Source organism: Spermophilus citellus, assembly GCF_964194105.1.
Source record: "Spermophilus citellus genome assembly, chromosome: 2".
Lineage (NCBI taxonomy): Eukaryota > Metazoa > Chordata > Mammalia > Rodentia > Sciuridae > Spermophilus > Spermophilus citellus.
Genome location: NC_138183.1, coordinates 226,504,705 through 226,526,114, shown reverse-complemented (window position 1 = coordinate 226,526,114; position 21,410 = coordinate 226,504,705). Strand labels below are relative to the sequence as shown.

Genomic DNA, 21,410 nt, shown 5'->3' with positions numbered 1-21,410 from the left:
TCCTGGGCTGGGAGCTCGAGCATGCTGCCCATCCTTAGCCTTGACACCAAACCCTCCAAATTCTACCCAGCAGCCCAGATCCACAGGAGTAACAAGAAACAGGGTAACAAGCAAATTCAGAGACATGAATTTCAGAAGCATCCACAGGCAAATAGTCTTGCTAGAATGTTATTTATTAAAAATAGATTCTCTATCCCTCCCCTCAACCCTGCTAGCAAAAGGGCTTTGCCCAACATTTTTTCCCAAATGATGATATATGACAGGTCTTGAGGACTCGGACGTCACATACGACTTAAATTAAGGGCTCGAGCTCTTCTGAGACTCTGAGGGCAGCAGGCCTGAGCCAGGAGTGGAACAGGATACGGCATCCACAAACCCTGGTGCACACAACAGTGGCCACTGGGTGCACTAGAGTCCATTTTTCCAGGCCTCAGGGCACTGGGACAAGTCCAAGATGAGACCCAGCAGCTACTGAGCATCCTCCTGAACATCACCAGGAAGTTGTATACTTAAGGGCCTGGGAAGGGATAGTCATCATGGCTTTCCCACATGTGGGAAACAGGCTGAGAAGCTGGCCACAGTGAAATCCAAACCTATGGGAAAGGAGGGCCAGGAAGGAGGCCGAGAGAGACCCACCTCTGGTGGTACAGAGGCGGCCCAGCCACCATGCTGGAAGCAGAAGCGTGTGGGAGTCACTTGGTCTTCAGTCAGTAGGGCCCACAGAGGGGCACAGTCAGGCCTACAGACTTCATCACAGCCCACCTGTGCGTTTGTTGGGGCCCCGATTGTTTCTAATCGTCCAGGCTGCCACCCAGAAATGGCTCAGGAAGTCAGGTACCTCCTCACAGGCGGCCACTGAGACCCAAGTTTTTTTTTTCACTATTTCTTCCGCTTCAGTTTCATATCTTTTTTGTTCTTTAGATCTCTGTTTTTCTTCAACTTCTTGTTCTGTTTAGGTTCTTGTTTGGTTTCCAACTTCCTTTTCTTGTCACTGAAGGAAAAAACACACCAGGAATAGAAACAATGAAACAGCACAGACCTGAAACACCTCTATCTGCTTTGTCTGAAAAATGGTCTCTGACTTCCGCAACTTGACGCAACACCCAGTCAGACAGAATGTTCTCTGCTAACCCATGAGAAGGGAAGACAGGTATCACGCTGGGGGCCCAAGATATGCCACACAGACCTCAGCACCTACCCCAACTGAGCTTTGAGTCTGTGGAGGACCCAATCTGTATCTTAAAACCAGAACTCTAGGTTCTCTTCGGGGTGCTACACCTCCTCCCCTCCAAGACCTCACCTTAAGAAACATCTAAGGTGCCACAAGGGAGATCTCCTACCATCTAGGTTACCATGGAAACCAGAAAAATCATCCCCATGATCCCAAAGACAGTTCTTAACACAAAGCACAAGACTCCAAGGAAAGCCCACCATCATTTCTGATGTGCTGCTGTTACTTAATTTTTCCTAAGTAGAAGGAAACCCAAAGGGGAAACCACTGGGCTCCACCTTGCAGCTGGCCCCTGGGTGCCTGCTGATGGCCGCCTCTCCAGGAAGAAAGCCTCAGAGGTAAATTGTCCTCTCCTGCATTTTGCCCTGGGAATAGATGCTCCCTACGAGAACAAGCAGTTCAGCCCAGACACCATTAACATTACATGAAGTCCACAGTCCTCCTTTCAAAATGCTTCTTTTTTTTTTTCCTTTTTCTTTTTGCAGTGCTGGGAACTGAACTCAGGGCCTCATGCATGTAGCAAGTGCTCTACCACCAAGCTATACTCCAGCCCCAAAATATAAACTCTTTAAGGAAACCCCATCAATAACCACAGCAATGCCAAGAATTCACCCTTGCTGGGCACTGTAGCGCACCATGTAATCCCAGTGGTTTGGGAGGCTAAGACAGGAGAATCATAAGTTCAAGGCCAGTCTCAGCAATTTAGTGAGGTCCTAAGCAACTAAGAAAGGCCCTGTCTCAAAAAAATAAAGAGTGCAGGAATGTAGCTTAACAGTGAAGTGTCCCTGGGTTAAATCTTTAGTGACAAAAAAAAAAAAAAAAAAATATATTCACCCTCCCCACTGACCCCAAACCAGTAGTTCCAGTCTCATCTGGCGAGGCCCTGAGCAGAGGAGGCCTCATGCTATTCTTTTTTTTTTTTTTTCTTTTAAAATAGCCCGTCCCCAGCCCCTTTTTTATATATATATATATATATATATATATATTATATATATATATATATTTTTTTTTTTTTTTAAAGAGAAAGAATTTTAATATTTTATTTTTTGGCAGACATAACATCTTTGTATGTGGTGCCGAGGATCGAACCCGGGCCACAAGCATGCCAGGCGAGCGCGCTACTGCTTGAGCCACATCCCCAGCCCTTCATGCTATTCCTAAGTAAAACTCGGAAGAAGATTCCAGGTCGAGCATCCATGCTGTCAATGGCAAACAGCACTTGGCAGATGAAGCCTGGAATGAAGGTTTTCAAGAGCAGCTGAGGGACCACTGGGAAAGTCTAGAGCTCAGAACTATTTTCATAATAACATCATTTGCCTTTTTTGTTTCATTCTCTCACAAATGTTCAGTTTTCCAGAGGACACTAGAAAACAGCACAACAGAGTAAATGTGCCGAACAGGAGGAACAGCATCGCTATCAGGGTCATGTTGGGCCCAGATTCGTTTCACAGATTTTGGTGAAAGAAAAAAAAAATACTTTTCAAAACAAGAAATCAAATGAGGGTCGAGAGTGCAGCTGAGTGGTAGAACACTTGCATAGTATATGCCAGGTCCTGGGTTCAATCCCAGCACACAATAAAACAAAAACTCATGAGTCCATTGTTAATTTCAAATTGCTAGATATTTTTAAAGTTTCTTAGTTTTTAACTCTTAGTATGGGAAGCAATAGCCAGTAAACCCACATGGGCAACGGTTCTCATTCTTTTTAAAGACAGAAAGGAATTCTAAGACCCAAATTTTGAGAACTGCTAGTTTCGAGGAAGGATTGGGTGGCAGCTCAAACTCAGGTTTGGCAATGGACACACCTGGTCCCAAATCCAGCTCTGTATCTCACTAGCTGGGTGTTTCTTGGGAAGTCACCTACACAGAGACTTCATTCTTCATCATTAAAGTAATGAAGGTAATAAAACAACCCTCATGCTGCTGTTTTGAGGCAGACGGTGGCACTGAAGCCTAGTCAGCCTCAGCCAGTGGCAGTGCGACGCCTCCAGCCATGCTGGTGTACACAGGAGGGAGGAGACGCAGGCCGAGACAGCCCAGCCTGGTTTGTACAAAGGGGGCCCTGGCACACTCTCAGCAGAAAGACAAGCCATGGCTTCTGTCTCAAAGCATCTACACCAGGCTCCTGTCACTGTGTGGGACTGTAAGTCAGGAGCTGCCACATAGGAAACGAGCACCCCCTAGCCCTGAGTGATGAGAATGTGTAGATGTGGCAAAAGCCAGGCACAGGCTGTGTGTGTGTGTGTGTGTGTGTGTGTGTGTGTGTGTGTGTGTGTGTGAGAGAGAGAGAGAGAGAGAGAGAGAGAGAGAGAGAGAGAGAGAGCGCGCGCGCACGTACGCAAGCTATGGGCATTGAGTGCAGAGTGGACTGAACCGATGTTGCCCCTCTGCCTGGGCAGGCCTCACTCTGGTCTTTTCGCTTGCTCTGTCATTATCCCCACACAGCTCATGAGATGGGCATGGCCTATTTAGATGTCAGTCAACCTGCTGACAGCAGAAATCATGAAGCTAGATTCAACCCCCTGAAACCCGACTCCTTGCCTCATTTGAATGGCTTCTCCAATAGAAGGGTTCAGCACATGCTCCTCGCTCTTTTTCTACGGACCTCTAAGGTCAGAGGAGCCGTCACAGGACCCAAAGAAAAAGGTATTTATCCATCTCTGCATGATTATTTTGTGCAGCCCAGTTCACCTGGAGGAACCCTGAGTGTTTAGTCATGTAATGCAACACTTCTACCCTCACCTCTTCAGGCTGACGATCGAGGCATTCTGCCCAGCTTTGTTCAAAACTTCATTCCACTCTTCATCATCCCCACGGATTATGTACCTACAAAAAGAGGTGAAATGTCAAAACCTGACAGAGAGGAGAGGACTCTTAAAAGAAAATAGATCAGTGACAACACTCTCAGCTCCTGCCGTGAAAGCCAGGATGAGCCATGTTAAGGTCTGAAGAACAGAGGGGAAAAGGACAGGCAGGCGGCTGGGCTGAGATGTGCAGCTTCGCTCCATAGGACAGAAGTGTCATAGCAACAGGGCTGGCAAGGCCTGCCATCAGGCGCCAGTGAGAGGACAGTCCCACATGGAAAGCAGCCTGCTGGCTTCTCACGAGACTCTCATCAACTACCCAGAACAGCCACTGGCCCCTGCAATTTCGTTCCTCGTTCCCACCTGCAGGAGTCTGCCCAGAGCTCCGCCTCCCGCCCTGACCCACCTCTTTTGGATCCAATAGTCCTGGAACATCAAGAGTGTTAATCCAGCAAAGGGGAAGGCAGAAACTGCACTCAATACACTGACCTGGGAATCCTGGCCACCCCAACTCACACCAACCACATCACTCATGACCAGGTCACAGACAATACAGCACAAAGGGTCACAGGTCATTAATTCTAGAGGTATCAGTCCTGACATGCAGGGACTGTCAAATCCATTGACTTTCAGGTATAGAGGGAAAGAGGATACTGCAGATGAAGCAAGATGCCCAGCACAGAAGGCTATCGCACAGGGAATTTCGATTTGGGGAAATACAATACTTTCTTCACACGAAGAGTCAAATGCACAGATGTGACACCTAAAAAGTAGGTACTCATCTGCTTACCATCCCCCCTTCTGACAAGGGCCTCTGAGGCATGACGCAGAACTCCAGGGACCTAGTGAGTGCAACTTAAAGGGATCTGGGAAAACCAATTCCTCTGAAACTTCAGTCTCAATTCCTCAGGGTTCTCTAGCTGTTAGGCTCCTGAAACTGGTTCCCTGAACCAGCTTCCAGGGCACCAAGGTTGTGGCTGAGGAGAAACCTGCAGAAGGACCCAGGCCCTAAGGCTGACCCTTCCCTTCCCTTAAACAAGCCTTACTGAGAGAGGTCCATGTTCTTCAGCTTCCCCACTTCTTTCTTGTGTTTCTCCTGGAATTCCTTTGCTGCTTCATCCTGTGGTCAAGGATCCAGAGTCAAGGGATGAACAAAACACAGAAGCAGGGAGGGCACAGTAGCATGACGACAAGAACAAGTCCCTTCTCTTTTGACCATTACGGGCAACCTTAAGATTTTATACACAAAAATACCGTAAAATCCTATCTAAAGAGTACCCCAAAAGACAGAACAGGTACACGAGTAGACGCTGGGTTCCTGCCCTTCCACACACTCGGCAGGAGGCACCACTAGGCCCATGTGCAACAGGCGCGGGCTCAGACCTGCAGAGCGTTACTTGGTTTAGACAGCACAGGGACTCTACGAGGGGATGGGGAAGATATCCCACTCACAGGCCACACTGACGAGAACAAACTCTGGACTCTGAAGCCCCAAGCAAGGTCATACCAAGTCATCACTCAGGGTCTTCATCGTGGGCTCCATGACCACATCCTTCACTGCCACCATCTGCTCTTCAATGGCCTTTTCCTGCACCTCATTAAACAGCTACAAAAGACAATGTAGAGAAGGTGACAAAGCAACAGGAACTCAGTCACTCATTACCCAGGTCTTAAAGGTACATCTCCAAGATGCAGAGCTGTGCTCTAGAGTTCAGGAGCACTCAGAGCCTACAAACACAATGGGGAGACACCCAACATGGACCCCCAGGAGAGAACCCAGAACTTTAGAGATTCAGCCAATGTCCCAAACGTCGTGTGTGTGTGTGTGTGTGTGTGTGTGTGTGTGTGTGTGTGTATAGATTTGCAGCAAATACTGCCAACCGTTAACAGTCATTCAGACACAGGGCAGGGAGTGGGTTCGTCATATTATTGTAAAGACCAAACTCTTCTCAGGCCAAGATTACCTTCACCACTTTGCGGATGATCCGGTTGAAAAGTCCCATTAATTGGCCCGAGGGCAGCTCAATCTCCTTTTCCAGCTGGTCCACAGACTTATGCTGTAAGCCAATCCCCAAGAGAAGAGCCTAGAAGATAAAAAACCAGCTGGAGTTGCCTCCAGGACAGGCCCTGACCCATTAAAATGGCCCCAAGAACCAGTTATCCTCCTTTTAACCAAACCTATCTGGTAGAAGTCACAGGCCCACGCTGTTTATTCTGGCATCTCTTTCATCTCATCACTGAAACCATCAAGAAACACTCCCACCTGAAATCCCCAATCTCATTTTTATTCTCCTGACAAACACCTGCTTTAGGACTGCATTACAAGCCTGGGGTTTCCTGGGCTTCTGGTAAGGCAGAATTAGGCATCAAAGTAGATGGACCAGGAAAGGTGGGGGGAAGAACGTGGACTCAATGCAGCTGACCACTTACTAAATGTACAGCTGGGTACAGCGTTTACCCCTAGGCCCGGAGGATAAGGCTGAGACCTACCCATCAGCTATGTCAATCTATGTCAAAGAGCCCAACCCAATGCCCAGCACACAAATACCTCCACAGCCCTCCCTGCTCTGCCCCCACATGAGCACCAGTAACCTACCGACTGGGCAGCAGACAGGGCCAGGTCCCCCAGTTGGTTCAGGAAATACAAGCGGGAGATGGCCGGGATCAGGTCCATGATGAGGTGATAGTCAACCATGTTCCGTGAATACATCTCTAGTCGCTTCAGGTCATAGGGAAGGAAGAGTGCCTCCAGCTCCCCCCGGCCTAGGGCTGCAGGGGTGATAAAAGTCAGATGGCCAGGACTCCAGGAGCCAAGGGATGGCACCCTCACACGCAGCACCCACCTACAAGTGCCGCCACCCACCCAACACAACCTAAACTGTGCACAGACTCTCCTCCCAAAGGAGGGGGCAGTTCCACGCCAGGCAGAGGGACAACTGGCGTGTGACTTGGACAGGGTCCCCACACCAATACCTAGTCCAGGAAAGTCTTCCTGAGCCCTAAGGTCAAAGGAACACAACACCCTTCTCCCACCATCACTGTTACTCAGAATCCAGCCTCACAGAAAGTATACGTGCTCTGCTCTGCCCAGTGAGCCAAAGGGACTCTTGATTTTTTTTCCATTAAAATGCAATTGGCAAGGGGCAGGGGCTCAGCAGTAGTGCACTTGCCTAGCATGTGTGGAAGCACTGGGTTCGATTCTCAGCACCACATATTAAAAAAAAAGTCTCATCCACAATAAAAAAAATTTTAAAAATACAATTGGCAAAAAAGTATATAGACACATGTGTTATGTAAATACATAAAAATTATGTACACATACATATGTATATCTGTAACTGGAAACAATATAGCTATTAATAATCCCTTGTATGTTTTTAAAATATTCACATTTTAAGTATTCAAACAAAATTGTTGTGCACAAAGCACTTCCACAGATTGGCCACGTACCCCTAGTACAATGTCACTACCCCTAGATTCCAGGACTTAAATCAGGCCCCACAGCTAGCTGCTGTCTGAACTTCTGATAACTCTTATGTCTAGTCACATCCCAGAGGTCATGGTAAAGGGAAGATGGCATGTGGGCCCACCTAGGGCACAGCCTGGACACAGCGGGAGCCTGGGCTGCAGAAGGTGTGGGTGGGAGATGAAGGATTAGAACCAGGCCCTCAGTCCCACTCCACAACCCATCCACTCCCCTACTCCACTACCATCCCACCCAACTCACCAGGTTGGGCTGGCTTCCCCGCGTTCCTGTTCTGAATGATGTTCAGAGCCAGGGAAGGGGAGAAGGTGCTGAACTGGTAGGACAACAAGGCAAGGAACCGCCTTCGGAAATCTGCAGGACCATCAGGCAGAGTTAGTGAGCTGCAGGCATCCCGGCTCCTCAACCCCCCATGCTCTCTCCACTCCGCCTGCGTTCACCTTTCCAAAAGGCTGAGAGCCAGGCTCCCTGGTCAGCCTCGTCCTCGTCAGTCAAAGTCTTCAGCATGATGCACGAGTGTTCTCCTGTCAGGTCATTCTGGAGACAAATGTTCCTCCTTGGCACCAAGAACCCCTTATCCAAAGGGTCCACTGGTGGTGAAGGGTGAGCACAGAGGAGGGCTCTGTGCTACAACCCCTTCTCCTTCCCCAGACAGCAGAGACCCTTGGTGGCAGGCCCTCGCCCTCATTCCCCACAGCACCTCAGTTCCCACACAAGCTTTCAGAGATCACCCGCACACAACTTCCTAAAGGTGTAGGTTCTGAACTCAGGACTGACAGCTTACACGTAGCCTGATCCAGTTAAGGTGGTTTTGGTGCCTTACAATACAGACTCCAGGGCCAAGCCCTCAATCCCAAGCCGGCAGCCGGTGTGCGAGTTCAGGCTAACATAGTGATGGTGAGACCAGTGTTTAAGCTATTTTTTTTTTTTTTTTTTACTACATAACAAATTCCACAGCACCAAAAATACCTAGTGACTTGCCATAGAAGAGCACTCAGGGAACAAAACACCAAGTCACAAGCAGCAAGACCAGAGGCAGGGCGCATCAGGCTGCGCTGAAGCTTACCACCCTGCACTCTCCTGCCCTCAATGGCCAAATCCACCCAGTCCCAACCAGGTGCACTGACAAGGACATACCCCATGCATGTGCTGCTCCGCACCCACACAAGTGGCTGAACACCCAGCAGTCTTCATCAGGTCCACTCTGAACCCTCAAGTGGACTCTATATGACCCAGGGTGTACCTGTTCTGCATGCTCCAAATCACACTTCCCACACTCCCTCGGCTGTTCCCCTCACTAGGGAAACAAGCAATCCAAGAATCCATCCTCCCAAATGCTGCCCAGCACCCTCGGTACCCACACTCAGCCTGCCTTCCTGCTGTGGGATGAAGTGGCTGCCCGTCTGCCTGAGTCCCACCCCTCACCTCCAGGCCTGCACTTGGCACTCTCCACCTGTGCCACCACGGGCACCATCCCTGCAGGGTGCAGGCACACTTCGCGACTCTCCCACCTGACAAACCTTCTCTGCCGCTTGCTTCCCGCTAGCCACCTTGTTTCTTTGCTCCCTTTTGCATCAGGAAAGGACGTCCATTTGTGTCCTGTGTCCTTTACCCCCCACTATCTCCAATCAGATGGCAAGCTTCAACCCACTCGCATCACCAGTGCTGGCAAATCCACTTGTCAATTCTGTCCTCTTACTCTCTAAACAGCAACCGAGTCCCCTCCTTGAAACTCCTTACTCCCAATTTCTAACACCATGCTCCCTGACCTTTTGCAAATCAGGCTGCTCCTTCTCAGTCTCCCTGCTCCTCCTCCTACACATTAAGCCAAGCCCTCACACCCTTCTACGTCCAGTAGCTTCGTCAATATTCATCCATTCTCTGAACACATACCACACAGCAGATGCTACTCTTAAGTGCCGAGAACCCATGAGTGAACAAAACAGACCTAAGAATCCTCACTCTCATGGATTACATTCTAGTATGACTGTGCGGGTGGCTCTCCAAACTTCATCTCCAGCCCCACTGCCTCCTTCAGCTCTAGGGTCAAGTGGTGCAGGTCCAGGGGATGCAGTACGAAGGCTGCCCCTCAGCTTGGTGCCAGATTATGCTAGAATAGAATATGGATTTCTTCACAGAACATCTCTCTGAAGATAGCTTGTGTTCAGTTTTCTGCCATTTACATCCATTAGAAAATAAGCTTCATGGTTTATCTCTTTAAACTGCCCGATTCTCTGCAGGTGCTAATATATTTTTAAGTGAACTGAAAGTCCCTAATTCTCACATCTGCCCTCAATAATCCGGCAGCTCTGTCACAGACACATATTTTCATGCCTCCTTCAGAAAGCAACTTGAAATACAAGACTGCTCAACTGTACTCCTAAAATTCAGGCACCCCACCCCAAGCCTACAGGATTCTACAGTCTGATGAATAAGTCCATGAGTACCTCTGCTGTTCTATAATGAAGCATAAAGCTTAGATGTACTAGGCATGCCCCTTGTATGCATGATTATATGGCCTCGAAAGGAGGAGGCTCCTTCAGTGTCCTCAAAACACTACCTCTATGCAGAGGAGCAGGGACAGCTGCTTAGGGCACATAAGTAGACACCAGAGCTCTGAGCAAGGACAGACCTGCTGCCAGTGGTGACCTCATATCTCACCCAGGCTCTGCCCAATGCCTCACTCACCGGAGTCTGTCTCAAATAGACGGGAACAAATCCAGCTCGTTTCCAAAACCTGCAAAAAGGAGAACAGGTCATCATGTGTACCCTCTGGGGAGTGGCAAGGGCCAGGAGGAACAGGGAATTGGCAGACAGACACTGGCTGCCCAGGACACAGGGCCCACAGAAGTCTTTCACTGTCGAGGTGATGCCAGGGAAACAGGATAGGCACTTACTTGAGGAGCCTAGGGGTCAGGCCATAGGACACACCCAGGTAATCCAGGTGCTCAGCGGTCCTCTCATTCAGTTTGAGGAGTAAGGGAGGCAGGTCCTTCCGGGGAGTGACAACTTCCTCCAACAAGCTGACGGCCTAGGGAGACAAAGGGAAAGGACACCACCCAGAGGGAGGGCGTTAGCAACATTCTTAAGCACCCCTCACACACCTAAACCAGAAGACATTTGTTTGTTCCTGTAGTTTTCAAACAATTTCAGTGAGTCAGGTGATCACTCCCAGGTATCCCAAACCCTGGGTATGTGTGGAATCACACTGCTCTGAGTTGAGAAGGCAGGAAAAGAGCTGAGAAAAACTAATAAAATTATGAACCCACAGAGGGAGGGTTCTGAAGATCCAGATTCAAGTCCAGGTTCTGTCACCTGACAGCTCTGGGACCTTGAAAAAAATGACAAAATGTCTTGTGTCCGACATTAAACAAAATCCCTTCCCTTACTCCCACATAGGCACTATGAAGACCAATGAGTACATGTGAAAAGCTGTCAATCAACTGCTATTATCCTTAGCAAGGACTGATGAACTTTCATAGTCCGAGTTCTAACAAGGGGGATGCTGCAGAGCAAGGCTTCTCAAACTTGACCATACGTCACACAATGGATAGCCTGGGGAGCCACCACTAGAGTCCGATTCAGCAGATCTGGGGTGGGGATCACAATCCCCCCACTAGAGAATGCAGGAGTGCTCTATCACTAAGCAATAGCACCAGAGTACACCCCCCACCTTTTTTTTTTTTTTTAATTTTTAGACAGGGTGTCACCAAATTGCTGAGACTGACCTTGAACTTGCCATCCTCTTGCCTCAGCCTCCCAAGTCACTGGGATTACAGGCATGCACCACACCAGCTACAAATTTGCATTTTTAACAAGTTTCCAGGTGATATTAATGGTACTGGTCTGAGGATCTCCATTCAAGCACTAGGCTGGAGAAGCAGCCCCCTCCCTAAATGGAGAAGAGCGTAGACCTCTACACAGTTCTCAATGGTGCCCCTCAAGTCCCAAAGAACTGTCCTCCCACACCCAGCACAGGTGTCCTGCCCAAACACTCACCTCACTGTTTACGGTGTGGATTTCTTGGGATGTCTCGAGGACTTTTTCCTCCAGACAAGGGAACCTGCCTTCGTAGTACATCTGCAGCAGCTGCAGAGCTCGGCTGCCATAGCCCATCTATGAGCAAATAGGGGATGGGCAAAGGGAAGAGATGTTCTTAGGCAAAGCTACTTCTAGTCCCCACATCACTTCTAGAGCCTTCACTACTGGTTAAACTACACTTGGTAAAGGGGACCAATGAAATCCCTCAATGTGGTTAGAGACAAGACTCAAGACTGAACGAAGAGTCACCCCAATTCTTACAAAGGTCTACCCCATCAAAAACAGCCCATTTACTACTTGAGGCCAAGGATGGCTGGCTATGCTATTTGGTTTCCAGATTAGCAAGCCCCAAAGCAGGGCCGTTTCTATACCACTGACAGGGAAGTTTCTACAATTAATTTCTCATGGGCCTTTCCAAGTGACAGTGTACACTACAGAAAGCCAACCTGGGTCAAGTCCCCTATTCTCAAGAGGAAGCAGACCCCATCATCCTGTCTGCCAGGCTACCCCTGAGCACTGGCTAAACTCTCCAGAGCAAAGAAAAGCCTAGAACTTCACTTGCTTCTTAACCAGCTTCATATTCAAGCAACTAAGTACATCTGCCCCAAACAGTTGCCAGCAACATGACCAAAGCCAACAGTACACCAGGGTCGAAAGGCATGTGAACACGTTACCCCTTGATAATCCGGGTGAACAGCAATACGAACGACCCTTCCACCAGAAAGGCCACCGAAGTCTGGATCTTGGAACTATGTAAGACACACAAAGAAGTAACTTAGCAACCCAAACATCTTCTAACACCACCAGCTTTGCTCAGATGTGCCAGGGACAGCCCTTTACCTGTTCTGACACTGTCCATGGAATCAGGTCCCCTGAAGCCTTCTTGCCTCGAGACAGGCTATTCAAGATGGACTGACGAGAAATCTCCCCCTCAAGGCACACCTGAGGGAGACAGTGAAGACAGCTCCAAATTCTGAACACCCGATCACCTACCCGAACAGACCCAGTCACTTGGCTCAAGGCCAGGAGTCAGCAGCTTCCCCTCCTACACTGATGTCCAAGTGCTCCCCCAAGGCAATGCCACAAGGATGCCTCTGCTTCTGTACCTGGACAACCGCAAGCACTTCAGGAAGGGCATTCTGGGTGGGGGGCACGGGAGGCAGAAGGCAGAAGAGGTGATGAGCAGGCGCATCAGAGAGCATCTGGAGATCATTGGGAGAGTTCTGCAGGTACAAGCACAAAGCACAGGTCAGCAGGAAGTGTTTACCTTCTCTTGTCCTTGACTCAAGAGACTCAATGCCTCTTTAGAGCCATGGGGTACTGGCAGTACCACCATCCCCACAGCCAAAAAGGCACTAGAAACCAACCAGGCACCTTTCTAGCATTACAATAGGCTAAGACTCTTCACGATGGCTTAGGAGGGACTGAATCTCCAAAGCCTGCTGCCCTCTCAGTGCTGAGGCCACTGAGTGGAATAAGAGGTTTAGCACCATTTCATAGCCAATAAGTGAACTTCCTCCAAAGGCTGTTATTTCAAGAAAAACCACCATCAAATCTAATTCTTCAGCCTTCCATTAAAGGCTATCCGTAATATCCGTAAAAATACCATGCAGAGCTTCAAAAAGTATCCTTCCCAACCCCGCCCATTAATTTTTAAGGGTTCCAAATATTCTAAGCCATCAGATTCACTTCTTAAAAACAAAAGAGCTCAGCAGTACAAAGCTGGTCTCAGGCCAGTTGGGTTACAGTAAGTGCGATGGTATCTCAACCTCTCAGGTTAGTAGGCAGGTGAGAAATACAAGTGCTCTTTAAAAACAGGCGAAGCTCTCCATCTTCTCCAGCTCCCACTCTCAGAACTACATGAAGAATTCTGTACTCTGTGCAAAGTCAGAAGCCCAACACTACCCACACAAACTATGCCAGGGATACAACTTCTCCAGTGAGACCATGGGACCTCACCACCATTGGGACATTTAAAGTCCCAGTGGCAAGGTCCCCTGAGCCACCAGGTAACAAAAGGCATGAAAAGTCAAGTAAAAGGACTGCCAAGGGAGTTTCAGCTGCTCCCTGTGGAAGCTCGCTGCAGGGTTAGCGCAGTTACCTTGTAATGTGAAGCCACATAGAGGGCCATAAGTCGCTGGAGGAAAACTTCAGAGGCCTTGTGGTAGCAGAAGAGGGTATCCCTGTTAACGTAGTACCTGGCTGGGAGTTAAGCAACCAAAACAAACCAGAGGGCCCAAACAGGACACCCTGGAAACAGGTTTCCCCTCAGTTGTGAGGAGCCCAGCATCCAGAGCACACACACAAGGTTAGAGAAGAAAGGAGGAAGGAATCTGGAAAGTTTTTTTTTTTTTTTTTTTTGAGAAACGGTGTCCGCACAATGTTGCCCAGGCTGGCCCTGAACCGTTTGCTGGCTCAAGCAATCCTTCTGTCTTAGTCTCCCAAGTCAGGAGACGGGACTAGACGTGACACCATACCCAGCAAGAATGTTCAACTTGTACCTCTCCCAAAACCTCTTAATTCTTGTACCGCCCTCTCCCTTTCACAGGGCCAGTGGGGCCCAGAGGATACAGCTCACAGGCTTCAGGTAAGGGGCAGCCAGAGACGATTCGCGTGATGTTGAGGCAATCCAGGCACAGCAAGTCATTCAGCCACTTTTCCACAGCGTCCCCGGGGGCATATCGGATGGACTCCTGGAGGGAAACCTCGTGCAGTGTTCGTGCTGTTCAAGTCACACACACACCATTAGAACTGATTATTAAATATGCACTAACAGAGCAAGGAAGAATGTTCCCTTATCTTTGTCACATGGTACCCAGACACTCAAGTCTTGAGTATTTAAAGGGGGTAGTTTTAAATCATTCTGGTGGATAGTCAACTTGCCACGAGAACAACCCCACAGGGCTCTGCTAAGTCAATGCAACCATGCCCCAGGACAGGGACGACAAGGGTCCAGCCTCCAGAGGACCCAAGTGAGACTCCCACGTGGTCCCCAGACAGCTGTAGCCAGAAAAAGAAAAGTCCTCCTGGGGACCCCATCTCTCTCTGATGACAGGAAAGCTTGGTAACTGCCCAAGAGGTCACAGAGAAGCAAGGATCCAGCATGAGGGTCTGAGGGGACCTGCTGTGAACCTCAGCGCCCTGTCAGGGTTCCGAGGGTACCTGATGCCAGTCTGGCTGTCGTCGTGGTCTTGTTCTCGGCGGTGGTGCTGACCTGGCTCTGGGCACTCTGCTGACGGAGCTGTTGAATTAACTTGAGGGACAGTGACCGACCAGTGCCCTCATAGCTAGGAAAAATGCACGGCAGTCAGGCGCGGGGACCCCTGGGGGGATGGGGGTGGGACCAGCCTGCTGAAACACCAGGTTTTGCTCCCCAAGGATAGTTTTGCTCATCTGAGCTTCCAGCACAGCACACACACATCCAGAGGGCAGCCTGATGGCTTGGCTCGGAGCCATTCAGGCAAGGAATGAGGTCTCATTTAGCTTCCTCCGATGAAAGTTATTCTACACACTTGTGCTAACCATCTTGAATCAAAAAAATAAGGACTGAGGCTGGGTACAGTGGCACATGCCTATAATCCCAGCAGCTCAGAAGGCTGAGGCAGAATCAAAAGTTCAAAGCCAACCTCAGCAACTTAGCAAGGCACTAAGCAATTTAGCGAGACCCTGTCTCCAAATAAAATTAAACAGAAGAGCTAGGGATGTGACTCAGTGGGTAAGTGCCCCTGGGCTCAATCCCTGGTACAATAAACAAGGACTAAAACGATACAATAAACAAGGACTAAAAGATGACACAAGTTAAAGCCTTTAGCACAGGGAAATCAGTACAAAGTTAAATATCAACTAATGTGGGGGAAGCCGTTACTAGAAGTAGCGCACATGAGTTAACCGGGACTGACCCCCAAATTGGGAATTCAAGATAAATCCATTACCCAAGGATTCTTTTCATCACTACTTTCACTTAAAGGTGATATAAAACAACTGACAAAATACTTGGAAAAATGTTAAATCATTTTGTCATGGAACAAGCTGTCTTCATTTTTGAGCATTTCCTTCTTGTCTTTTGTCACAAGAATATGCGACTTCAAGGCACATGCTATTCCACAGGTTTTCCATTTCACTTAGTATTACATCATTTCACAGCACTGAGGACTGTTTAAATGCTTACTCAAATACTGTCACATCATGATCAAAAAGCTAGATTAAGTGCTTCATTCCTCCCCATCTCACAACAAAGTTCTCTCAAAAGGAATTCCATGTATCTCATATGTGTGCATATGTATGTACACACATGTGCACAACAGAATTTGAAAAACTAGAGCTGGAGATATGGCTCAGTAATGCAGGACTTGCCTAGCATGTGTGAGGTCCCGAGTTCAATCCCTGGCATGACAAAAAAAAAAAAAAATCTTGGTGCACAAAAGTTTACCAAGAAAGTGGGAAAACCTTCAAAATGAGAGAAAACTTTTGTAAATCATGTATCTGATAAGGAAGGGACTCAAGCAGAGGATGTCTAACATCACTAGTTACCAGGGTAAAGCAAATAAAAACCAGGAGATATCACTTCATAACTACCAGAAACACCTGTCATCAACAAGACAAGTATTGGCAAGGACGTGGGAGAGTTAGAATCCTCATAATGTCACCCTCCTTATCTTCAGGGAACATATTCCAAGATGATCCATGAATATACATAACTACAATAAAGGCATTTATAAACTAAGCACAATAAGAGATTAACAATAAAACTTTATAAAAAAATATGCTCTAGTAAGTTATTTAATTTTCCATTGATATTTTTCAACTGCAGTTGACCACAGTGAAAACCTCAGGTAGGGGACGGGACTACCAAGCACTGCTTATTTGTAGGAATTTAAAATGGTGCAGTTACTTAGAAAAACCGTCTGGCAGTTCCTCACGTGGTTAAACACAGTCACCATTTGAGCCAGCAATTCCACTCCTTGGCATATATCCAAGAGAACCCAAAATACATCCACACAGAAACCTACAGATGAATGATCATTGTGCCATTACTCCTAACAGTCAAAAGGCAGAGACTCAAATGTGTACCAACAGATGAATGGATAAATAAAACTGGTACACCCATACCGAGTGCTGATACAGACAATACATGGATGAACTTGCAAAACACTGGCTTGAGTGGAAAAAGGCCAACCACTGAAACATGACCACATATTGAACCAGATGCAGTGGCGCAGGCCTATAATGCCAGCAATTCGGGAGGCTGAGGCAGAGACTCGAAAGCATCAAGGACAGCCTCAGCAACCTACCACCTGCAGCAACTTAGCATGACTTTGCCTCAATAAAACACAAAAAGGGCTAGGGATGCAGTTCAGTGGTAAAATAGTCCTAAATTCAACCCTCAGTTTAAAAAAAAAAAAAAATCGTATTACTACATTTGTATGAAAAATCCAGAATAGGCAAATCTACAGAGTGACTCCCTGGGTTTGGGGAGTGTAGAGGGATTGGAGAATGATTTATAGAATGTCTTTAAGAGTAATAAAAATGTTCTAGAGTTGATTGTAGTACACATGGTCACACAACTCTGAATTTACAAAACACCAATTTAAAAGGGTAAATATGGTATATGAATTATATCCCAAAGCTGTTAAAAAGGTAAAAAATCCATTTTACCTACTATTTTCAGCATAATACTTCCATTGTGGATAGTGATATTAATAAATCTACAAAATTATCTCAAGATATGATTTCCATTCAGAAATCTTTCCAATATTGAAAATACATATTGGGGCTCGAGTTGTAGCTTAGTGGTAGAGAACTTGCCTAGCACATGAGAGGCACTGGGTTTGATCCTCACCACATAAAAAAATATAAAGATATTGAGTCCATCCACAACTAAAAAATATGTATGTATAAAAAATATATTGTTACATAAGAAAGGCAAATTTATAATACAAAGTTTTTTTCTTGTTCAAAACCAAAGTAAAATAGATTCACAGAAAACAAAGTAAAATTCTAAAGGAAGCTATCTTTGGATGGCTGGATTGAGGTGCTTTTTCTTTTTGATGCTAGGAATCAAACCCAGGATTTCACAGATGCTAAGCACATGCTCTACCACTGAGTTACATCCACAGCCCCTGATTTTTTCCCCTTGCTTATTTTCTAATTTTTCCATAGCAAATCAGCTGAATATTTCAAATTTTCAAAAAGTTCTTATGCCAATATAAACCTGCTTTTTCACATAATTCTAAGACATAATTTGATATTGCCATGCATGTACTTTTTGAGGGGAAGAGAATACCCTTCCCCTCAAAATTGAACCTGGGTGCTTTACCACTGAGCCACATCCCCACCCCCTATTTTTTTTTTTTTTTTTTTTAACTTTGAGACAGGGTCTAAGTTGCATAGGGCCTAAGTTGCTGAGGGGCCTTGAATTTGTGATCCTCCTGTCTCAGCCTCTCTAGCCGCTGGGATTATAAGCATGCACCACAGCATCCAGCTCAATCTGTGTTCTTTATTAAAAAAACACATTCAGGAGACATCCATCACATTGACTCCTCAATTTTTTTAAAAAATGAACTCAGGGCTGTGTTGCTTTGGCCTCCCCAGCACATCACATGTAACTAATTTCATTTGGCAGGCTGGAGACAAAACTCAGACTTGTATGTCAAGCCAGCACTCTGTCACTGAGCTACAGCCCCACCTCTGTCTCCACACCCCACCCCCGCACTTTTTTTTTTTTTTTTTTTTGCACAATGTTGGGGATTGAACCCAAAGCCTCACCTGTGCTAGGCAAGCGTCCTACTGCCGAGCTACATTTCCAGCCCCAGGTTCTGAAATTTTTCAGCTTCATGCTGCTCACTTAATGTCAGACCAGAGGGGAGTAAAAATTTATGAAGTGGTCGACTCCAGTTTGAGAATCCCCAGAAAAGAATGAAGCAGCCTTGGAGTCTCAGACTTGGTTTGCAGGCTGCCCAGGCCACGTTCATTAGATGCCACCTGATCTGCAAGAACCCAAGATGAGAGCAACCACTCATACCCATGGTGCCTTACCCATTGATGGTGGATGCCATGAAAACAAGGTAGGGACCGAGCAGGCTCTTCACCAGGGGCAGCGGGATGGCGGCAGCTTCATCTATCACAACGAGCTCAGCCTGGCCCAGTTTCACAGCATCTGCAGGGTGTATGTACTGTGGGAGAGAGTGTTCAGATTACGAATATGGCCATAAAGTCTCAGCGGTGAGGACTGGCAACCGCCGACAGAGGCACTCCATCCCACCTCCCTTTCTCTTCTCTCCCTTTGCTTGGCAGAGCAAGAATGGAACAGGGATGGAGTGGGACGCCTGGGTTCCAACAGTTCAGCCACTAGCTGTGTGGCCCTGCACAGGTCACAGGGCCTCAGATTGCTCTTCTGTAAAACAGGAAGTACCTACTGCTTTATGGCTGCTCTAATAAGACAAGTATGCGTAAGTGCCTGGCTTACACAGCTGACAAATGGTAGCTGCTTTTCCCCTCCCTCTTCATGCCTCTTCCCATTTCTCCCCATCTCAGATTAGGGAGCCAGTGGCACAGCTCAACCCCCAAGGTGAACCTCAGGTTCTCAAACTGGGTGCTATACCCCCCACCCACCCACACACACCCCACCCCCACCCCCGTATAAGACCACCAATCCCCCTGCACTGGTGGGAAAATTTCTAGACTATTCTTAACATACTCATGTCCTTATGCATACAAACAACCCCTTCAGTTTCTTCAGGGCTTCCTGCTATTTTCCAAGTGGTTTTAAAAACACCATGAAGAGGTATTTTACAGGAGAGGAAACCTGAATAATCAATTAACATACTCAAAGATAATTCAACCTCATGAATAATTGGGGAACTGCTAAAGACATAAAGAGGACACCATTTCACACAGGGACAGACAAAACAAATTGCTGTTAAGTACCCAGTATTGGGTGAAGACTTAGTGAAACAAAAACTCAGAAGAATGCTGATGTAAAGGTTAATGGGTACTCAGAAGAAAAATCTGGTAAAAACCAAGAAAGCTGAAAATCTATGCATACCCTAAGACCCAGCGATTCTACTTCTAGAAACAAATTTACTCATGAAGTGCTTAAAAATGAATCCATCAGATCTATAAGCTTCAACCTGACAAATCTTCAAAGTGAATGTTGAGTAAGGAAAGATGCACCATGGAGGACAAGTACGTACACTACTGTTCATGGACATGAATTATGTAATAACTACTGAAATGGAAAGGAAATGCACCAATTTCAGAATCCATTACCTACAGAGAGTGGCAGGAGGAAATGGGAGGGATACAAGAGGAACTTCAACTGCATCTGATGTGCAAGTTCTCAAAAATAAAAATGACCCTTAATCATGAAATCAGCAACATGTCAACATTCCTTAAAATCTCAGTGCTGGGCATTTCAGTGTTATTTTAGTACTTGCCTGCAGCTTTGAAATATTTCATCCCAATCCCATTAACTGTTTGCTTAACTGAAGCTTCTGGGTCAGGGAGAGAACAAGCCTACTCACTTCTGGCAACAGGACACACATTCTCAACAGGCCCCACGTCTTGACTTTCAAGGGCAGAAACTAAACAAGCATGTCATGGAAGCACAGAATGAGGCCTGGGGTCATGAACAGCTTTAATGTAAAGGCCTTCTCCAGCAAGAAGGATGTCTCAAAGGAACATAAATGGGGTCTCACAAGCCGGTTCACCTCCTCTGCACTCATACTGTAGTCTGGAGACAAAAGGACCCCAGTATTTGATTATAAATCTGACAGGGAGCAAGGGCTGAGCCAGAGCCTTTCAGAGAAATGTTTTCCTTCTTGACCAGTGTATTTTTCTTGATTTTTTAACAGGTCTCTTTATTCTCATAGCCTGCAGCTGCCCCCAGCCCCACCCCCAACACATAGCTGAGAGGAGAAAAGACTACTATTGCTAAAGAAATCAAGCAAAATTGGGAAGAAGGGGCTAAAGTTGTGGCTCAGAGGTAGAGAGCAAAGCACTGGGTTTGATCCTCAGCACCACATAAAAATATTGTGTCCACCTATGACTAAAAAAATAAATATTTAAAAAAAAAAAAGGTGGGAAGAAGTATGTAGAACGAAGAGATTCTAGAAAAAGATCCAATGAAAAAAATTAAGATCCTTCAGGTAAAAGGCATGGACATAGGACACTGTTTATCATCTGGATTCTTTTATCAAAGAATCCTACTCAACAGGCACATCATATGCTCTGATATGCACTAAAGTTCAAGAACAAACTACCAAGTTCACCTAGCTCACTTCCCTCCCCCACAACAACTCCAAAAATAATCATTGAATCCACTCCGATAAGAGCCTGGCAGACTTGGTCCCTTCTATAAGCCTGTCACACAGATGCCTTTAAGAGACTGAACAAAACTGCAGCCTTTGGACTAAGAGCAGAGCATTCAGGTTTACAGAGCACCCAAGATTTATGGAGCTTTGGGGAAAATACTGTTTAAAAAAGAAAATAGGTCATTGGCTAAACCACAAAGAGCACAGTTTGCAAAGTTTTTTTTTTCTTTTAAATAGTGAAGTCATCGTTCTAGGTACTGATGCACCATTTCAAACCTGCAGTAACCAAACAAAATGAGAACTGATGTCAGAACAATGATTCTCTTTGCTTATCAGCATAATCTCAATCCCACAGTCCATACTCGTGGGGCAGAACTACAACTTTTCAATCAAACTACACACATTTGTTGACTTAATGTCCTTCTTTAGAAAAAGCTGGAAATCTAGAAACAGTTTCTCATATGATAATACTGTTACAACAATTACACCGTACACAGGACACCTGGAAGAAAATTCAGAGAGTCCATTACATCCTGCAG

The 21,410-nt window shown here is 46.7% G+C and overlaps 1 protein-coding gene across 6 annotated transcripts in view; it reads right to left on the bottom strand.

Annotated features, from left to right (window-relative positions):
* Positions 1-152: 152 nt before the first annotated feature.
* NAT10 (N-acetyltransferase 10) overlaps positions 153-21,410 on the bottom strand; it is a 39,033-nt gene continuing 17,775 nt past the window's right edge. For all 6 annotated transcript variants that reach the window (XM_081279677.1, XM_081279678.1, XM_081279679.1 and 3 more), the window contains 18 exons: positions 18,596-18,732; positions 14,723-14,847; positions 14,132-14,282; positions 13,662-13,758; positions 12,667-12,783; positions 12,401-12,502; positions 12,235-12,309; positions 11,519-11,635; positions 10,417-10,550; positions 10,208-10,256; positions 7,960-8,056; positions 7,763-7,873; positions 6,632-6,804; positions 6,000-6,119; positions 5,543-5,641; positions 5,082-5,155; positions 3,974-4,057; positions 153-991 (listed from right to left, as the gene is read on the bottom strand). In XM_081279677.1, coding sequence (XP_081135803.1) covers positions 880-991; positions 3,974-4,057; positions 5,082-5,155; positions 5,543-5,641; positions 6,000-6,119; positions 6,632-6,804; positions 7,763-7,873; positions 7,960-8,056; positions 10,208-10,256; positions 10,417-10,550; positions 11,519-11,635; positions 12,235-12,309; positions 12,401-12,502; positions 12,667-12,783; positions 13,662-13,758; positions 14,132-14,282; positions 14,723-14,847; positions 18,596-18,732 — 1,974 coding nt within the window. In that variant the 3' untranslated portion in view covers positions 153-879. The remainder of the gene's footprint in view (positions 992-3,973; positions 4,058-5,081; positions 5,156-5,542; positions 5,642-5,999; positions 6,120-6,631; positions 6,805-7,762; positions 7,874-7,959; positions 8,057-10,207; positions 10,257-10,416; positions 10,551-11,518; positions 11,636-12,234; positions 12,310-12,400; positions 12,503-12,666; positions 12,784-13,661; positions 13,759-14,131; positions 14,283-14,722; positions 14,848-18,595; positions 18,733-21,410) is intronic.